This window comes from Plectropomus leopardus, chromosome 23 (genome assembly GCF_026936395.1).
Source record: "Plectropomus leopardus strain MGB_pleo_1.0 chromosome 23, ASM2693639v1, whole genome shotgun sequence".
Classification (NCBI taxonomy): domain Eukaryota; kingdom Metazoa; phylum Chordata; class Actinopteri; order Perciformes; family Serranidae; genus Plectropomus; species Plectropomus leopardus.
The window spans coordinates 6,344,512-6,362,196 of record NC_142198.1 but is presented as its reverse complement, the minus strand read 5'-3'; the positions used below and the strand labels follow the sequence as shown (position 1 = coordinate 6,362,196).

Here is a 17,685-nt window from a genome sequence, read left to right as displayed (position 1 = left end):
TCTGTGGGGTAACTCCACCACGACATATTTAGCTGCAGCGGTTCACTGATGTTCCACAACACAGTGTGTTTAACAGCACACAGCCTGCGTGCAAAAAAATCAGAGGTTATAAAGCGCTGTGGTTAGAAAAAGCAGAACAAACTTAACGGGTTGATTACAAGGTACAAGGTAGATTTTTTTTGTCATTTTGAAACACAGTTTTTAAAAATGAAATTAAAATAGTCAATAGATTCACTGGTTCTCACTACTGTGATGCTACTTGATTTTTATTTATACTTTTTTGTTCTTTTACAAATATATATTGCACATTTTTAATTATATATTATGTCAATTTTTTTTAAAGGTGTTATACATCAAAACAGCCCAAATTATGTTTAATCAATTGACCACTCAAGTGAACCAAGTTTGTGGTTTGATTAGTCAATAGATTCAATGTATTCTCCATACTGTGATGCTACATGATTTTTTATTGATACTTTTGTTATTGTCCATTAATGCATTGCATGTTTTTTTTTAATTATATACACACCTAAAGAATAGCTTTGTCAAAGGTATTTATTTTGAAAAATGTAAGACACCCAAACAACAAAATTTACATTGAATATATTGACTTATCAACTTGGAAAAAAAAAATACAAAATTCAATTTGATTAGTCAACAGATGTCACTACTTTGATGCTACATGATTTTTATTGATAGTTTGTTAACATTCACAAATAAACTGTTTTTAATCAAATCTCCAACAATAAACAATAGCTTTGTCAAATTTGCTTTGATTTAAAAAATGTAAGAAAGCAAAACAACATTTATGTTGAATCTGTTGATTAAACAACCTGAACAAAATGTACAGGTTTATTAGTCAATAGATTCAACTTGTTCTTACACTTTGCTGATACTTTTTGTTTTTGTATTGTTAAAGTATTGCATATTTCAATTATATCTTTACATACAAACAATATTTCAGCTATTATTAAGACAGTATAAGAAGGCCAGACAACACAACTGTGTGATTCTGACATTATTTTTGTATGATAACATATAATAGCTGTGAACATTTTGGGACAGCTACATGCATTAATAAAAACTTCACCTGCGTCTATTGATGTAAATCCAGAGACAAGCGGTCACAAAGAAGAAGAGAAACCCAGTTCTAAAGATGGAAAGCCAGACTAGGACTGTCACCGATGTCATTTGGTCGTCACCTTTGACCAGCAGCTTGCTCCCGTTACCAAACAGCACCTCCCCGCAGGAGGCCACGGCACAGTAGTAGATTCCAGCGTCAGAGGAGCTCAGGTTCATCTTCTGCAAATGGTAGAGACATGAAGGAGAGCCTGCTGTGGAGGCGGGTTTGCAGCGATCCACGTGTGTGTGAAGGATGCCGTGGCGAAATCCATGTCTGAACCAGTACACACTGTGTTCTCCATCGCAGCTCCCGGCATGTACGGTACAGTTCAGAGTCACCGAGTCTCCTGGCTGGATGATCTCAGATGCTGGCCCCTGGACTATTTCCTTGAGTCTGGCTCCTACAGTTTACAGGAAGAAAAGGATTGTCTTGTATTTGATTTTTTGAAGGACATAAATTATATTTAGTACAAAGGATGATCAGGGTCACAGTGAAAGAAAAAACTTTTTGAGCTCTTAAAAATGAAGTTATAATATTACGTGTGAAGTCATAGTTCTGAGAAAAAAGCTGCATTTTTACCAGAATGAAGTCCTAATTTAATGAGAATAAAGCCATATTATATCAAGAAAAAAATGTTGCAATTTTACAAAAATAATTATATTTTACAAGAAAAAAAATCATAATATTATGTGATTACATTTGTAAATTTACAAGAAAAACTGGTGAGAGATTTTGTCAGTTCACATCACATCACCTGATTTTCTGGCATAAATTTTATACATTTATGAGCATAACCATGCAATGTTACATATTTTTCTCCTAAAATTACATCTTATACTAGTAACTTTAGGACTGTTTAATCTTGAAATAGTATGACTTAAGTATGATTGAATTACAATTTTATTTTGTAATATTACTTTTTTTCCCACAAATACAACATTATTCTCATAATATCCCAACTATTTTTTCTTGAAATAGCATGACTTTATTGTCATTAAATTACAACTTTATTTCTGAAATATTGCAACTTTTTTGTTGAAGTTACGACTTCATTCTCACAATAACTTTTTTCTTGATATCTGAGATCTTTTTTCAGTTTTTTAAAATTATTTTTAAATTTTCATTTAATTATTTATTTCCTTCATTTGAAAGAGAAAATTAAATTGCCTATTTTTTAGTCCAATCACAGAAAAAATTCTATCCATCACATCATCTGTTTTACTTCCGTTTATTTATTTCAAAACTTGTAAATTACTATTTTGTCTTTTTTTCAAGCAGTATATGTCAAATCAACAGGTGTTGCTTTGAAAGTTCATATGCCTAAAATGATCAAGTATTACATAATCTCTGGTGCGTATTTACTTGTTTAAACACAAAATCTCCAGGCGACTTCTGCATTTGATCGAAAAGCACAATACCTCTGACATTTAGAAAGACGCCCTCTCCGAATTCCACTATGTTGGAGTGTGAGCTTCCACAGAAGTACGTGGCAGAATCTGAGAAGTGAACGTCAGTGATGCGTAAATGATTCAGTCCTTCCTTCCTTTCCACAGAGAAACGAGGGTTCCTCTCCATCCAGGGGAACACTTTGGATGGTTTATCGTACTTATAGACAGTAGACAGGAGCTCAGGTCCGCCTCCTAACGTTTGTCGGTACCAGGAGAAGTGCATTGCCACTTGGCTGTTGTAGAAGCAGTGTAAAGTTACATTGTCCCCGACACTGGTGGTGATAACCCCGGTGTCCTGCTTGACTGCTGCTGACTCGATCACTGCCGACAGATAAACTAGGCAAAAAAGAGATAAAGTTATAGAAACATGAGATAAACTTTGAATTTTGATCAGAATCACAGACTGGATATATTTTAAATCAATAGACTTACTAACTCCGCAGAGGATCATATACAGCTGCATCGTCTCAGGCGTCTTAAGAGCTGAATGTTTTGAGCGGACGAGCAGATAGCAGCTCAGAAATGGGGTCAGATTTGATTGGTTGTTAATAGGGTCAAACTTTTTCACACATGAAACATCGGTTTCGTCCCTGTGGTAAATGGATTGACATAACAGGAATTCAGAACATGTAGCTGCAGTTTATCCCTTTGAAACATGAGCAAATTAGCTTGATTTCTTACAAAAACATAGGAAGAAGCCAAGGAGCAAAATTACCTTAGTCCCAAATTACAATAAATGATAAAAATCACACAAAAGACACAAAATTACCTAAAACAGATGCAAAATGACTAAAAAGGACACAAAAAAATCCTATAGAGACTCAAAATAACCACAAGGACACAACGGCTGAACACAGCCTGTCCCCAACTAACATGAAAGACCATTCTCAGTTAATGTAACCTGGATGTTTAAGGTTTCCTCATCATTTTTTTATGTTGCATTGATTGACATGATTGGCTTAGACTAGATGTGATGTGATATTACAAAATCCAGCACACATGTAACCTACATGTCTCAAACCAAGATGGAAGGTGAGCGAAGAGAAACTTTCCTTCTTCACCAGACAAATGTGAAAACAACCTCTAATGCTGAACTCTGCACAAACATCACTCTGCACAGTGAAGCTCAAACATCTAACAGAGGTAACAGTGACCCAAAGACATTTTCTTGTGGAGGGGGACTTTAAATGACCACATGGCTACAATTAATAAAAGCAGGTTTTGGTACAGCATGTTAGTAAAAGCAAAGCTCACAACAGCAACACACAAAGTGTATAACAACACATACTCAACCTTAGGTCTGAATAGGTAGGCATAATGCATAATGCAGTGGCATTGTTGGATTTAAGAGGTGGAGTCCAAAATACTTATTACAGCTGAGAGGAAACTGTTCTTAGAACAGGACATTTTGCTAGACAGAGATCTGCAGTGCCTCCCAGAGGAGAAAAGTTGAACATATGTGGTGGGCAGGAGTCAACTGATTGCATAATAGGGGGGAGAATGGCAGTGTGAACATGGCAGGGGCTTCTCTGGTCTGATAAAAGAAGAGCTATCTGTGACACTGTTTGTTCCACACGTGTGGTCCACAGTCGCTTTTGTCACTGCATTTTTTTGATTGTGACAGACACAACACAGAGTTTGTGGCAATACATCTCTAGCTATATCATGCTGGTCACTGGTGTCCCTCAGGGCTACATGCTGGGCCTAGCGCTATTCCAGTATTAAAGGTTGCTACAGGCATGTTATCAAAGGAATACTTCAACTGCAAAATGACCATTTGTATATCACTTACTCACCCCACGTTACCTTGAATTTGTGGAAAAAGGTGAATATTCTTCACAAATTTAAGTAAATAGTGACCACATTTAACAACAGAAAAACTGTAAAATATCATTTTACAATCTCCATCACAACTCCTACAGTATAATCCATTAATAAACTAAACTAATAATCCTTTTTTCCCCCATCGTCATTTATCCACTATCAACTGATGCTTGTCTATAAGTTAAATACAACTTGTATTGTGCATGTTTGACCCTGCCGTATCAGACTGTGACAGAAAGGATGAGGATGTCTTCCATGATTGCTGTATAAAACTGCAAAAGCAGCAGAACAATTCTTACTTTTGCCATCTTAAATTCTTCAAGGCATGTTTTTTCTCAAATTGCATTTGACACAGATAATCGATAGTGAAAGATCTGAGCTTCCTCGCATGAATTATCCAATACCCCGCCCCTTTCAAATGAAATCCCCCCTACAGTGACATAAACTGCCCTTGGTGTGACACGCTTAAACGCACAATGGAGAGCTTCACCGTAATACCAGTTTTGCTTCTCTGCAGCCTCAGTGAGTACTGGCATATATTTACTCAGAGCATCAAATACAATTTTAATCTCTCTTATATCAAGAAACCCTATTTTAATTTTCTAACACTATTATTTCATATTGAACTTTTGAAAATAAGAAAAGAAAAGAATTTTTTTGCTGTTGTGTATCCAGCTTAAGGTTAAATCTCTTGTCTTTCTTGACTTGTTTTCAGACTGGATCTCTGTCTCAGGTTCTGAGTCTCAGATCATGGAGGTTCAGCCTGGTGAAGAAGTCACACTGACGTGCAACAACATTTCCAGCGGTCCAACTCAGACAGAGTGGTTCAGACTGATCCACGGAACCAAGCCCAGCTGTATCTCCACTATGTACAGGGCTGATGACGAAGCTTCATTGTGTGATGGATTCCAAAACCGATTCAAAATGAGCTCGAACATCAATACTGTCTTTCTTAAAATCAAGCAAGTGAATTTATCTGACTCTGGACTGTATTTCTGTGGATTCTACATTAACAAACACACAGTCATAGCCAAGGCAACACAATTAAACATTCAAGGTAAGATTGCGTTTTTTTTTCCTTCATCATAATTACAGTATATCTTAAACATTTTATTGCAATAACAAAGCATATAGGAGTAAGTAACCATCATCCCCATCTTTTCTTTAAAGGCAATGGTGAATCTGATGGTGGAGGAGATTCCAAGTCTGAAAGTATGTTTCTCCTTTTATATCATACAAGTTAACACAGAGCAAATAATTATAATTTTAACCATGTCCCAAGACACCAGAATAAAACATGTGTTTAATTTCATGATTGTTCTTGTAGAGGACTCTGATGAAAAGACAAACCTAATAAATGTGATCCTGGGCGGTCTGACTATTCTCCTCACTATAGTCGTCATATTTCTGGCTGTAAAAAACTGGAAACTTCAGAAAGGTAAATATGTTAGTGAAGAATCTTGGTCATCCAGGTTATGGTAACTCTAGACATTACATTGTAGACCTGAAGACGTTTCATCTCTTGTCTGAGAGACTTCTTCAGTTCAGAACTGAAGAAGTCTCTCGGATAAGAGGTAAAACACCTTTACAAACCTCAAGTAAGTCCAGTTGTCTACACTAAAGCACTTACGGTTCAGACAGGTGCAGGTGATAAATTGTTTGCTGAACATGATGGAAAAATCCAAAGCAAAGTATGTGATCAGTGATGATGAATAATGAGACTTGTGTCTTTTGTCATTTAGCTGTGAGTGAAGAACAGCAGCCACAAAGAAACACGGTAAATCCACCATTAACTGATATAAACTGTGTTATGGCTGTAAAAATGTATTTAAACACATGATAATTCTGGTAATATGATCTTTGTCTCGAGCTGCCGCAAGTGGCATCAAACAGTAAATTTAGGAAGAAGTTTGTAACTATTCAAAGTCAAATTATTTCCAAAAATTCCCACTTCTTAACTTGTATTTTAGCTGTAATCTTCACGGAATCTTTCTGTAATCTTTATCTAGCTTTCTGATTTTATTTTTTGATTTTGTGCACGTTATTTCTTCTTATTGCCTTGTGCACACAAGGACTTGATCTTCAAACTGTAAACTGATAGTTGAGGTTCAATTACTTTAGCATTTAGCTAAACTATGGTTAGCTTAAATTATTCATTTATGGAACCACGTCCACTGATTTTGAATGTTTTTGACACAGTGTGAGTGGTAAGATATGTGACTCTAAATACTCTGATTTACAGGATGTGGGCTCAGATGAACTGAACTATGCAGCTCTAAACTTCCAGGGAAAGCCAAAAAGAAGCAGCAGGCCTCCACCAAAGAGAGAGATGGAGCCACATGTTGTGTATGCTGCCACCAGATAGATTCAGGAAACCCATGGAAGTGCAGCTCAGAGTGAAACTCATGCTTTATCGTATTAATCTGCTGTAGGGGTTCATGTGCAGGCTGTGTGTCAGGAGATTCAGTGGCAAAAAATACATTTGGATTAAAGTGTCTACATTTTATCACTTGTTTCTTTCTGTCTGAGAGGAAAAACAGCAAATGATATATGTGATAGGGGAGGAGTCCGGCAGGACATCAATGGCAGAAATTGTCTGTGGTTCAACAACTGAGTGACATACACAAACAGGAAGAGACAGCACAGTGTGGTCTGAGAAAAACTGAGGTGAAGATCATACTCCTCATCACTTCCACAAACTCGCTGAACTACTTTACACTATCTCACCAGCAGCTCAAAACCAAACAAAACAGAGAGGCCTGATGCAACTGCTTCATTTTTCATTCGGCACATACTCAGCCACAGTCTCCAGTTACAGTCTCAGCGAGGTTTGTAAAGTCGAGAGGTGTTCATTGAAGTAGTTTCACTCAAAAGCAGGGAAAAACTGTTGACTGGTATTCTCAAAATCAAGAGCACAAACAGCAGCATAAAAGACCATTGATAAAGGTATACCATGCAGGATTTTCCCAAAAAATGTAAAGACTTAAACAAATATAATCCCATGTTGTGTGAGAAGTGCATTTGCACCTATCTGTATCCACATGAGTGTCTTAACAAGAGGTGTGGTCAGCCTCATGTTGGCATATTGCTATTATGAGGCAGGAAAAAGCAATTGTGCCATCGACAAACACAATCCTGGTCTAAACTTAGAATGGCGCAGTGTTTCCCTGCTGTTTAAAGTGTGGCTCATTTGCATAGTAATATCCTCCTATATAAACGTATTCACAGCACATGTGCACTCTGCTTGTTACACACACAGTGACACATGGATGGGTTGGGGTTGGGTGAAATAATCACAAATGAGGAAAATAAAAACATTCTCTAAAAAGTGAACATAGCAGAGATCAGAGCAGAGCTGCAGAGCTACTGTCCGACTGCCCATTAAGAGAGATGCTGTGTGCATTTATGCACAAGGAGCAGCATAACTTCAGAGATTATTTCTGAAGCTAAAGCTATTAAGCATGGAAGGGCGGAGAGGTGTGCTCTCTCTACCTTTTGCTGTATGGCATAGAGGTCCCAGGACAGAGCCATACCGACAAAATGTCATACTGTGAATAGAAATAAAGTTTGATTTGACTAAAGTGGTCCTGACTGAACTGTAAACGGCTACAATAACAAGTGGGTATACCCCATATACTGTCCCTGCGATACCTTCTTAAACTACTGAAGGTACATCATTATCTTGTAGCTCTATTTCTATTGCACTTAGTTACATTTAGTTATTGTCATTAGGTCAACTATTACACCTCAGGCAAGCATAAAAAACCTTTTGCAATATTTCCACTTTTCCACTGCAATGTGTTTGTGGCAACGTTTGTCTCAAAACAGACATAAAACAATAATATACGAGAATCCTAGAACCAAACTTTCCTGAGGTTAAATATATGCAAAGGCATTGCATGACTGGCAGGTTAGTGTGAGTGGCAACATGAAAACAAAGGACACCCCGCCCCTCTAAACTCTTTTATAAGAGCTCAGAGGTACAAGCTATCGTTGCTTTGACACGATTAAACACAATGAGGAGCTTCTCTTTGGTTACAGCTTTTCTTCTCTGCAGTAAGTACTGGCACTTGATTATTCTTATCACCAAATCATGTATGGAACTGAAATAATCATTTTTGTCTTATTACAGTAACTGTTGGATTATATGATCAAGGATAAATGTTTCGTTGTCTTTGCGATTTGTTTTCAGACTGGATCTCTGTCTCAGGTTCTGAGTCTCAGATCATGGAGGTTCAGCCTGGTGAAGAAGTCACACTGACGTGCACCAACATTTCCAGCGGTCCAACTCAGACAGAGTGGTTCAGACTGATCCACGGAACCAAGCCCAGCTGTATCTCCTCTATGTACAGGGCTGATACCAATGCTTTCTTGTGTGATGGATTCCAAAACAGATTCAAAATGAGCTCGAACATCAATACTGTCTTTCTTAAAATCAAGCGAGTGAATTTATCTGACTCTGGACTGTATTTCTGTGGATTCTTCATCGGCCAAAACACAGTCATAGCCAAGGCAACACAGTTAAACATTCAAGGTAAGATTGCGTTTTTTTTCCTTCATCATAATTACAGTATATCTTAAACATTTTATTGCAATAACAAAGCATATAGGAGTAAGTAACCATCATCCCCATCTTTTCTTTAAAGGCAATGGTGAATCTGATGGTGGAGTAGATTCCAAGTCTGAAAGTATGTTTCTCCTTTTATATCATACAAGTTAACACAGAGCAAATAATTATAATTTTAACCATGTCCCAAGACACCAGAATAAAAAATGTGTTTAATTTCACGATTGTTCTTGTAGAGGACTCTGATGAAAAGACAAACCTAATAAATGTGATCCTGGGCGGTCTGACTATTCTCCTCACTATAGTCGTCATATTTCTGGCTGTAAAAAACTGGAAACTTCAGAAAGGTAAATATGTTAGTGAAGAATCTTGGTCATCCAGGTTATGGTAACTCTAGACATTACATTGTAGACCTGAAGACGTTTCATCTCTTGTCTAAGAGACTTCTTCAGTTCAGAACTGAAGAAGTCTCTCGGATAAGAGGTAAAACATCTTTACAAACCTCAAGTAAGTCCAGTTGTCTACACTAAAGCACTTACGGTTCAGACAGGTGCAGGTGATAAATTGTTTGCTGAACATGATGGAAAAATCCAAAGCAAAGTATGTGATCAGTGATGATGAATAATGAGACTTGTGTCTTTTGTCATTTAGCTGTGAGTGAAGAACAGCAGCCACAAAGAAACAAGGTAAATCCACCATTAACTGATATAAACTGTGTTATGGCTGTAAAAATGTATTTAAACACATGATAATTCTGGTAATATGATCTTTGTCTCGAACTGCCGCAAGTGGCATCAAACAGTAAATTTAGGAAGAAGTTTGGAATTATTCAGAGTAAAATTATTTCCAAAAATTCCCACTTCTTAACTTGTATTTTAGCTGTAATCTTTACGGAATTTTTCTGTAATCTTTATCTATCTTTCTTATTTTATTTTTGATTTTGTGCACGTTATTTCTTCTTATTGCCTTGTGCACACAAGGACTTGATCTTCAAACTGTAAACTGATAGTTGAGGTTCAATTACTTTAGCATTTAGCTAAACTATGGTTAGCTTAAATTATTCATTTATGGAACCACGTCCACTGATTTTGAATGTTTTTGACACAGTGTGAGTGGTAAGATATGTGACTCTAAATACTCTGATTTACAGGATGTGGGCTCAGACGAACTGAACTACGCAGCTCTAAACTTCCAGGGAAAGCCAAAAAGAAGCAGCAGGCCTCCACCAAAGAGAGAGATGGAGCCACATGTTGTGTATGCTGCCACCAGATAGATTCAGGAAACCAATGGAAGTGCAGCTCAGAGTGAAACTCATGCTTTATCGTATTAATCTGCTGTAGGGGTTCATGTGCAGGCTGTGTGTCAGGAGATTCAGTGGCAAAAAATACATTTGGGTTAAAGTGTCTACATTTTATCGCTTGTTTCTTTCTGTCTGAGAGGAAAAACAGCAAATGATATATGTGATAGGGGAGGAGTCCGGCAGGACATCAATGGCAGAAATTGTCTGTGGTTCAACAACTGAGTGACATACACAAACAGGAAGAGACAGCACAGTGTGGTCTGAGAAAAACTGAGGTGAAGATCATACTCCTCATCACTTCCACAAACTCGCTGAACTACTTTACACTATCTCACCAGCAGCTCAAAACCAAACAAAACAGAGAGGCCTGATGCAACTGCTTCATTTTTCATTCGGCACATACTCAGCCACAGTCTCCAGTTACAGTCTCAGCGAGGTTTGTAAAGTCGAGAGGTGTTCATTGAAGTAGTTTCACTCAAAAGCAGGGAAAAACTGTTGACTGGTATTATCATAATCAAGAGCACAAACAGCAGCATAAAAGACCATTGATAAAGGTATACCATGCAGGATTTTCCCAAAAAATGTAAAGACTTAAACAAATATAATCCCATGTTGTGTGAGAAGTGCATTTGCACCTATCTGTATCCACGAGTGTCTTAACAAGAGGTGTGGTCAGCCTCATAGTTGGCACATTGCTATTATGAGGCAGGAAAAAGCAATTGTGCCATCAACAAACACAATCCTGGTCTAAACTTAGAATGGCGCAGTGTTTCCCTGCTGTTTTAAGTGTGGCTCATTTGCATAGTAATATCCTCCTATATAAACGTATTCACAGCACGCGTGCACTCTGCTTGTTACACACACAGTGACACATGGATGGGTTGGGGTTGGGTGAAATAATCACAAATGAGGAAAATAAAAACATTCTCTAAAAAGTGAACATAGCAGAGATCAGAGCAGAGCTGCAGAGCTACTGTCCGACTGCCCATTAAGAGAGATGCTGTGTGCATTTATGCACAAGGAGCAGCATAACTTCAGAGATTATTTCGGAAGCTAAAGCTATTAAGCATGGAAGGGCGGAGAGGTGTGCTCTCTCTACCTTTTGCTGTATGGCATAGAGGTCCCAGGACAGAGCCATAACACCAAAATGTCATACTGTGAATAGAAATAAAGTTTGATTTGACTAAAGTGGTCCTGACTGAACTGTAAACGGCTACAAAAACAAGTGGGTATACCCCATATACTGTCCCTGCGATACCTTCTTAAACTACTGAAGGTACATCATTATCTTGTAGCTCTATTTCTATTGCACTTAGTTACATTTAGTTATTATCGTTAGGTCAACTATTACACCTCAGGCAAGCATAAAAAACCTTTTGCAATATTTCCACTTCTCCACTGCAATGTTTTTGTGGCAACTTTTGTCTCAAAACAGACATAAAGCAATAATATACGAGTATCCTAGAACACATCCTTCCTGAGGTTAAATATATGCAAAGGCATTGCATGACTGGCAGGTTAGTGTGAGTGGCAACATGAAAACAAAGGACACCCCGCCCCTCTAAACTCTTTTATAAGAGCTCAGAGGTACAAGCTATCGTTGCTTTGACACGATTAAACACAATGAGGAGCTTCTCTTTGATTGCGGCTTTTCTTCTCTGCAGTAAGTACTGGCACTTGATTATTCTTATCACCAAATCATGTATGGAACTGAAATAATCATTTTCATCTTATTACAGTAACTGTTGGATTATATGATCAAGGATAAATGTTTCGTTGTCTTTGCGATTTGTTTTCAGACTGGATCTCTGTCTCAGGTTCTGAGTCTCAGATCATGGAGGTTCAGCCTGGTGAAGAAGTCACACTGACGTGCAACAACATTTCCAGCGGTCCAACTCAGACAGAGTGGTTCAGACTGATCCACGGAACCAAGCCCAGCTGTATCTCCTCTATGTACGGGGCTGATACCAATGCTTCATTGTGTGATGGATTCCAAAACAGATTCAAAATGAGCTCGAACATCAATACTGTCTTTCTTAAAATCAAGCGAGTGAATTTATCTGACTCTGGACTGTATTTCTGTGGATTCTTCATCGGCCAAAACACAGTCATAGCCAAGGCAACACAGTTAAACATTCAAGGTAAGATTGCGTTTTTTTTCCTTCATCATAATTACAGTATATCTTAAACATTTTATTGCAATAACAAAGCATGTAGGAGTAAGTAACCATCATCCCCATCTTTTCTTTAAAGGCAATGGTGAATCTGATGGTGGAGTAGATTCCAAGTCTGAAAGTATGTTTCTCCTTTTATATCATACAAGTTAACACAGAGCAAATAATTAAAGGAGGATCAGCTGGTGGATTTTCCCCGGCTCTGGGCCTCCTGCTCGAACTTTAGATTCTCTCTCTTGGCAGTGCTGATCAAATTTAAACAGAGATTCTATTATTGCCTATTTGTCACCTAAAATACCTTCAGAAGAATTTGACTGCACTGTTTGGCTGTAGCATGAGAGTTTATGGACAGAAAGTGGTAACCATGCATACTCTTTCCTGTATTGTGTAAGCAGCAGTTAAAAACTGAGATCAAATGGTAAACGCAGCACTGATGAAATATAAACCAAGATTCTGTTTCTGCCTGTTTCTTTAAAATCTTTTCAGCCCTGTTTATCAAAAGACCATCTCTCTAGCAATAAAATACTTCTTTGATAAACAGGGAGTCTAACTTAAAAATCCTTCTTGTAGAAGACTCTGACGGAATACGAAACCCTGTGACTGTGATCGCGGGCGCTCTGATGATTTTCTCCATGGTGGCTGTCATTGTTCTGGTGGCTAAAATCAGGCAACTTCAGAAAGGTACAGCTGACAGAACACTGTTTGCACATATTGTTGTGTTTTGTATAAAGCTATAACAGCCTGATCAACAGCAAAGTATTTTGTCAGTGATACTTAACTAATCAGGCTTATCTTTTATCACATAGCTGCTAATGACGGACTGCATCCTGAGAGAAATAAGGTAAAGTATACCGTATATGACCGTCAATACTCAGCCCATTCTTATTCCCTGAGTGTTAAAAACAGCAGATGGTCAGTGGGCGTTAGCGTCTGGGCGTTAGCGTCTGATTTCAACACATACAGCTCCTCACAAGTATCTGTATGAGACACAGCAGGCTTTTGGCTAACTCTAACTTAATCCCATCCACTGCAATGAAAAAGAAATAAAAGTGGTGGATGGGTCGAACAAACAGAGCACAGGACTTTCACAAAGGAGGCCACTGTTTGTGTCCTTTGTGAAACTTTTCTTAAGAATGTTGCTTAGTTGCTATGACATACGGGACTTGTTCATTTACGTAAGTTACATGATAAACATACTTATTTGAACTAAAACCATGATTTTTGGTGATTATCTTTTTTTTAACCTTACCAAACAGTCTATGCCTTAAGCAGTTTTGTTGACACACGATATTTGGAACACAGAAGGTAATCTGTGCAAAAACAGCAGAAATTGATACCCAGTTCCTGAGCATCCCAAACTGATACATGAGGGGTACCCAGAACATCATCATTTGAAGCATAGGGCAACTGACTAAGGTACTGTATGTGATGAGCTGGGAGTGAGAACATGTTGATATACTCTAATTTACAGAATCTGGGCTCTGATGACCTGAACCCTGCAGCACTGAGGTTCCTTCCAAACACAACAAGAAACAGGAGGCCTGAATCAGGGAGACAACTGGAGACTCATGTTATTTATGCTGCCAGCAGATAGAGTCCGGAAGCAACTACGACTGTAGCATAACCGATGCTTTACCCTATAAGTCTGCCGCCAGAGTCGATATTTTTAAAATAAAGTTCCTATACTGGTCATTTTGCTTTCCCTCCTTGTGTTTTTCCCTGCGTCTCTGACCAAAATCTCATTCTTTCTTATTCTGTCTGCCTTCGTCCTTTATTTGAGAGGACAAGAAAATATTTAATGTCAATGGTAGGGACACAAAAAGGACGTGTGAGTTACTCATACAGAGAGTCAAATGGTGTTTCAGGGGGAGGGTTGGAGTGAGTGAGATATCCCCTCACAGGAAGAGGCGGTCCAGTGTGGTCTGAGCACAATTAACATGAAAGTCACGAGGCTGGGCAAGCAAAGTAAGAAAAGAAACAAACTTCTTTATGACAAAATCATATCAGTCTCAATATTTCGATTAACTACAAAAATAGTTGTATAGTTGTATGAAAAAGTCTCAACCACAGAAAGACTTCAGCAGTGACTTCAAACATCAAATGACTTGCTGATTTCAAAGCCCAAGTAATGCTACTAAGTGTCCATTTTTACCTTCTTCCAAGCCATGCTGTACAGTACACTTGTTTCAATTTTATCTGCATGCAGTTGCAACTGCATATATTTCTGCTCCACTAAATATCCAGTGTCATAAGCCAAAGGAATTAAGGTAACTTTGTGTAGAATCTAATTTTGTGAAAAAACATTAAAAAATAAAGTAATTTTCTCTTGCTTATGTTTTTTTTTTTTTAATGTGTCTTTCTCTCTTGCTCACAGTCTCTTTTTTTAGTTTGTGTAAGATAGTAATCTTAAAATGAAGAAAAACAAAAACATTTGAGGTTTAATGGAGGAGGAGCCAGCAGACACTGTTTACTGGCAATGTCCACATGAGTGTCTTAACAAGAGGTGTGGTCAGCCTCATTGTTGGCATATTGCTATTATGAGGCAGGAAAAAGCAATTGTGCCATCAACAAACACAATCCTGGTCTAAACTTAGAATGGCGCAGTGTTTCCCTGCTGTTTTAAGTGTGGCTTATTTGCATAGTAATATCCTCCTATATAAACGTATTCACAGCACGTGTGCACTCTGCTTGTTACACACACAGTGACACATGGATGGGTTGGGGTTGGGTGAAATAATCACAAATGAGGAAAATAAAAACATTCTCTAAAAAGTGAACATAGCAGAGATCAGAGCAGAGCTGCAGAGCTACTGTCCGACTGCCCATTAAGAGAGATGCTGTGTGCATTTATGCACAAGGAGCAGCATAACTTCAGTGATTATTTCGGAAGCTAAAGCTATTAAGCATGGAAGGGCGGAGAGGTGTGGCAAGCATAAAAAACCTTTTCCAATATATCCACTTTTCCACTGCAATGTTTTTGTGGCAACTTTTGTCTCAAAACAGACATAAAACAATAATATACGAGAATCCTAGATCACAACCTTCCTGAGGTTAAATATATGCAAAGGCATTGCATGACTGGCAGGTTAGTGTGAGTGGCAACATGAAAACAAAGGACACCCCGCCCCTCTAAACTCTTTTATAAGAGCTCAGAGGTACAAGCTATCGTTGCTTTGACACGATTAAACACAATGAGGAACTTCTCTTTGATTGCGGCTTTTCTTCTCTGCAGTAAGTACTGGCACTTGATTATTCTGATCACCAAATCATGTATGGAACTGAAATAATCATTTTCGTCTTATTACAGTAACTGTTGGATTATATGATCAGGGATAAATGTTTCGTTGTCTTTGCGATTTGTTTTCAGACTGGATCTCTGTCTCAGGTTCTGAGTCTCAGTTCATGGAGGTTCAGCCTGGTGAAGAAGTCACACTGACGTGAAACAACATTTCCAGCGGTCCAACTCAGACAGAGTGGTTCAGACTGATCCACGGAACCAAGCCCAGCTGTATCTCCTCTATGTACGGGGCTGATACCAATGCTTCATTGTGTGATGGATTCCAAAACCGATTCAAAATGAGCTCGAACATCTATACTGTCTTTCTTAAAATCAAGCGAGTGAATTTATCTGACTCTGGACTGTATTTCTGTGGATTCTTCATGGACAAACACACAGTCATAGCCAAGGCAACACAATTAAACATTCAAGGTAAGATTGCGTTTTTTTTCCTTCATCATAATTACAGTACTGTATATCTTAAACATTTTATTGCAATAACAAAGCATATAGGAGTAAGTAACCATCATCCCCATCTTTTCTTTAAAGGCAATGGTGAATCTGATGGTGGAGTAGATTCCAAGTCTGAAAGTATGTTTCTCCTTTTATATCATACAAGTTAACACAGAGCAAATAATTATAATTTTAACCATGTCCCAAGACACCAGAATAAAAAATGTGTTTAATTTCACGATTGTTCTTGTAGAGGACTCTGATGAAAAGACAAACCTAATAAATGTGATCCTGGGCAGTCTGACTATTCTCCTCACTATAGTCGTCATATTTCTGGCTGTAAAAAACTGGAAACTTCAGAAAGGTAAATATGTTGGTGAAGAATCTTGGTCATCCAGGTTATGGTAACTCTAGACATTACATTGTAGACCTGAAGACGTTTCATCTCTTGTCTGAGAGACTTCTTCAGTTCAGAACTGAAGAAGTCTCTCGGATAAGAGGTAAAACACCTTTACAAACCTCAAGTAAGTCCAGTTGTCTACACTAAAGCACTTACGGTTCAGACAGGTGCAGGTGATAAATTGTTTGCTGAACATGATGGAAAAATCCAAAGCAAAGTATGTGATCAGTGATGATGAATAATGAGACTTGTGTCTTTTGTCATTTAGCTGTGAGTGAAGAACAGCAGCCACAAAGAAACACGGTAAATCCACCATTAACTGATATAAACTGTGTTATGGCTGTAAAAATGTATTTAAACACATGATAATTCTGGTAATATGATCTTTGTCTCGAGCTGCCGCAAGTGGCATCAAACAGTAAATTTAGGAAGAAGTTTGTAATTATTCAAAGTCAAATCATTTCCAAAAATTCCCACTTCTTAACTTGTATTTTAGCTGTAATCTTTACGGAATCTTTCTGTAATCTTTATCTATCTTTCTGATTTTATTTTTTGATTTTGTGCACGTTATTTCTTCTTATTGCCTTGTGCACACAAGGACTTGATCTTCAAACTGTAAACTGATAGTTGAGGTTCAATTACTTTAGCATTTAGCTAAACTATGGTTAGCTTAAATTATTCATTTATGGAACCACGTCCACTGATTTTGAATGTTTTTGACACAGTGTGAGTGGTAAGATATGTGACTCTAAATACTCTGATTTACAGGATGTGGGCTCAGATGAACTGAACTACGCAGCTCTAAACTTCCAGGGAAAGCCAAAAAGAAGCAGCAGGCCTCCACCAAAGAGAGAGATGGAGCCACATGTTGTGTATGCTGCCACCAGATAGATTCAGGAAACCCATGGAAGTGCAGCTCAGAGTGAAACTCATGCTTTATCGTATTAATCTGCTGTAGGGGTTCATGTGCAGGCTGTGTGTCAGGAGATTCAGTGGCAAAAAATACATTTGAATTAAAGTGTCTACATTTTATCGCTTGTTTCTTTCTGTCTGAGAGGAAAAACAGCAAATGATATATGTGATAGGGGAGGAGTCCGACAGGACATCAATGGCAGAAAT

At 38.0% G+C, this 17,685-nt stretch overlaps 3 protein-coding genes, 1 pseudogene and 1 gene segment (V, D, J or C); 4 read left to right on the top strand and 1 right to left on the bottom strand.

Moving 5' to 3' along the window:
• Nucleotides 1-235: 235 nt before the first annotated feature.
• LOC121962270 (uncharacterized) overlaps nucleotides 236-17,685 on the bottom strand; it is a 67,356-nt gene continuing 49,906 nt past the window's right edge. Inside the window, exons 4-6 of the mRNA XM_042512499.2 lie at nucleotides 3,004-3,161; nucleotides 2,542-2,907; nucleotides 236-1,523 (exon numbers count right to left, since the gene is read on the bottom strand). Coding sequence (XP_042368433.2) covers nucleotides 1,087-1,523; nucleotides 2,542-2,907; nucleotides 3,004-3,034 — 834 coding nt within the window. The 5' untranslated portion in view covers nucleotides 3,035-3,161 and the 3' untranslated portion in view covers nucleotides 236-1,086. The remainder of the gene's footprint in view (nucleotides 1,524-2,541; nucleotides 2,908-3,003; nucleotides 3,162-17,685) is intronic.
• LOC121962271 (T-cell surface glycoprotein CD8 beta chain-like) lies at nucleotides 4,835-6,901 on the top strand. Its single transcript, XM_088073175.1, has 6 exons — nucleotides 4,835-4,917; nucleotides 5,111-5,452; nucleotides 5,566-5,607; nucleotides 5,723-5,833; nucleotides 6,138-6,172; nucleotides 6,638-6,901. Exons 1-6 carry the CDS (start codon nucleotides 4,872-4,874, stop codon nucleotides 6,758-6,760), a joined length of 699 nt encoding a protein of 232 aa, XP_087929301.1. The 5' UTR covers nucleotides 4,835-4,871; the 3' UTR covers nucleotides 6,761-6,901.
• Nucleotides 6,936-10,369, top strand: LOC148185605 (uncharacterized). The gene is made up of 6 exons (XM_088073177.1): nucleotides 6,936-8,451; nucleotides 8,588-8,929; nucleotides 9,042-9,083; nucleotides 9,199-9,309; nucleotides 9,614-9,648; nucleotides 10,113-10,369. The coding sequence occupies exons 1-6, from the start codon at nucleotides 8,412-8,414 to the stop codon at nucleotides 10,233-10,235; spliced, it is 693 nt and encodes a 230-aa protein (XP_087929303.1). The 5' UTR covers nucleotides 6,936-8,411; the 3' UTR covers nucleotides 10,236-10,369.
• Nucleotides 10,506-14,126, top strand: LOC148185604 (Ig lambda-1 chain V regions MOPC 104E/RPC20/J558/S104-like). The segment is given in 6 exon segments: nucleotides 10,506-11,925; nucleotides 12,062-12,403; nucleotides 12,516-12,557; nucleotides 13,010-13,117; nucleotides 13,243-13,277; nucleotides 13,908-14,126. Coding segments are annotated over 6 exon segments (690 nt in total).
• LOC148185603 (uncharacterized) lies at nucleotides 15,442-17,598 on the top strand (annotated as a pseudogene). Its single transcript, XR_015775623.1, has 6 exons — nucleotides 15,442-15,667; nucleotides 15,804-16,145; nucleotides 16,263-16,304; nucleotides 16,420-16,530; nucleotides 16,835-16,869; nucleotides 17,335-17,598. The product of XR_015775623.1 is annotated as an uncharacterized LOC148185603 (transcript).

Coding starts and splice junctions, on each gene's coding strand:
- LOC121962271 (XM_088073175.1), top strand. CDS start 4,872: ATGGAGAGCTTCACCGTAATACCAGTTTTGCTTCTCTGCAGCCTCA. Junction 4,918..5,110: donor TTTGCTTCTCTGCAGCCTCA/GTGAGTACTGGC, acceptor ACTTGTTTTCAG/ACTGGATCTCTGTCTCAGGT. Junction 5,453..5,565: donor AACACAATTAAACATTCAAG/GTAAGATTGCGT, acceptor TTTTCTTTAAAG/GCAATGGTGAATCTGATGGT.
- LOC148185605 (XM_088073177.1), top strand. CDS start 8,412: ATGAGGAGCTTCTCTTTGGTTACAGCTTTTCTTCTCTGCA. Junction 9,310..9,613: donor AAACTGGAAACTTCAGAAAG/GTAAATATGTTA, acceptor TTTGTCATTTAG/CTGTGAGTGAAGAACAGCAG. Junction 9,649..10,112: donor AGCAGCCACAAAGAAACAAG/GTAAATCCACCA, acceptor TCTGATTTACAG/GATGTGGGCTCAGACGAACT.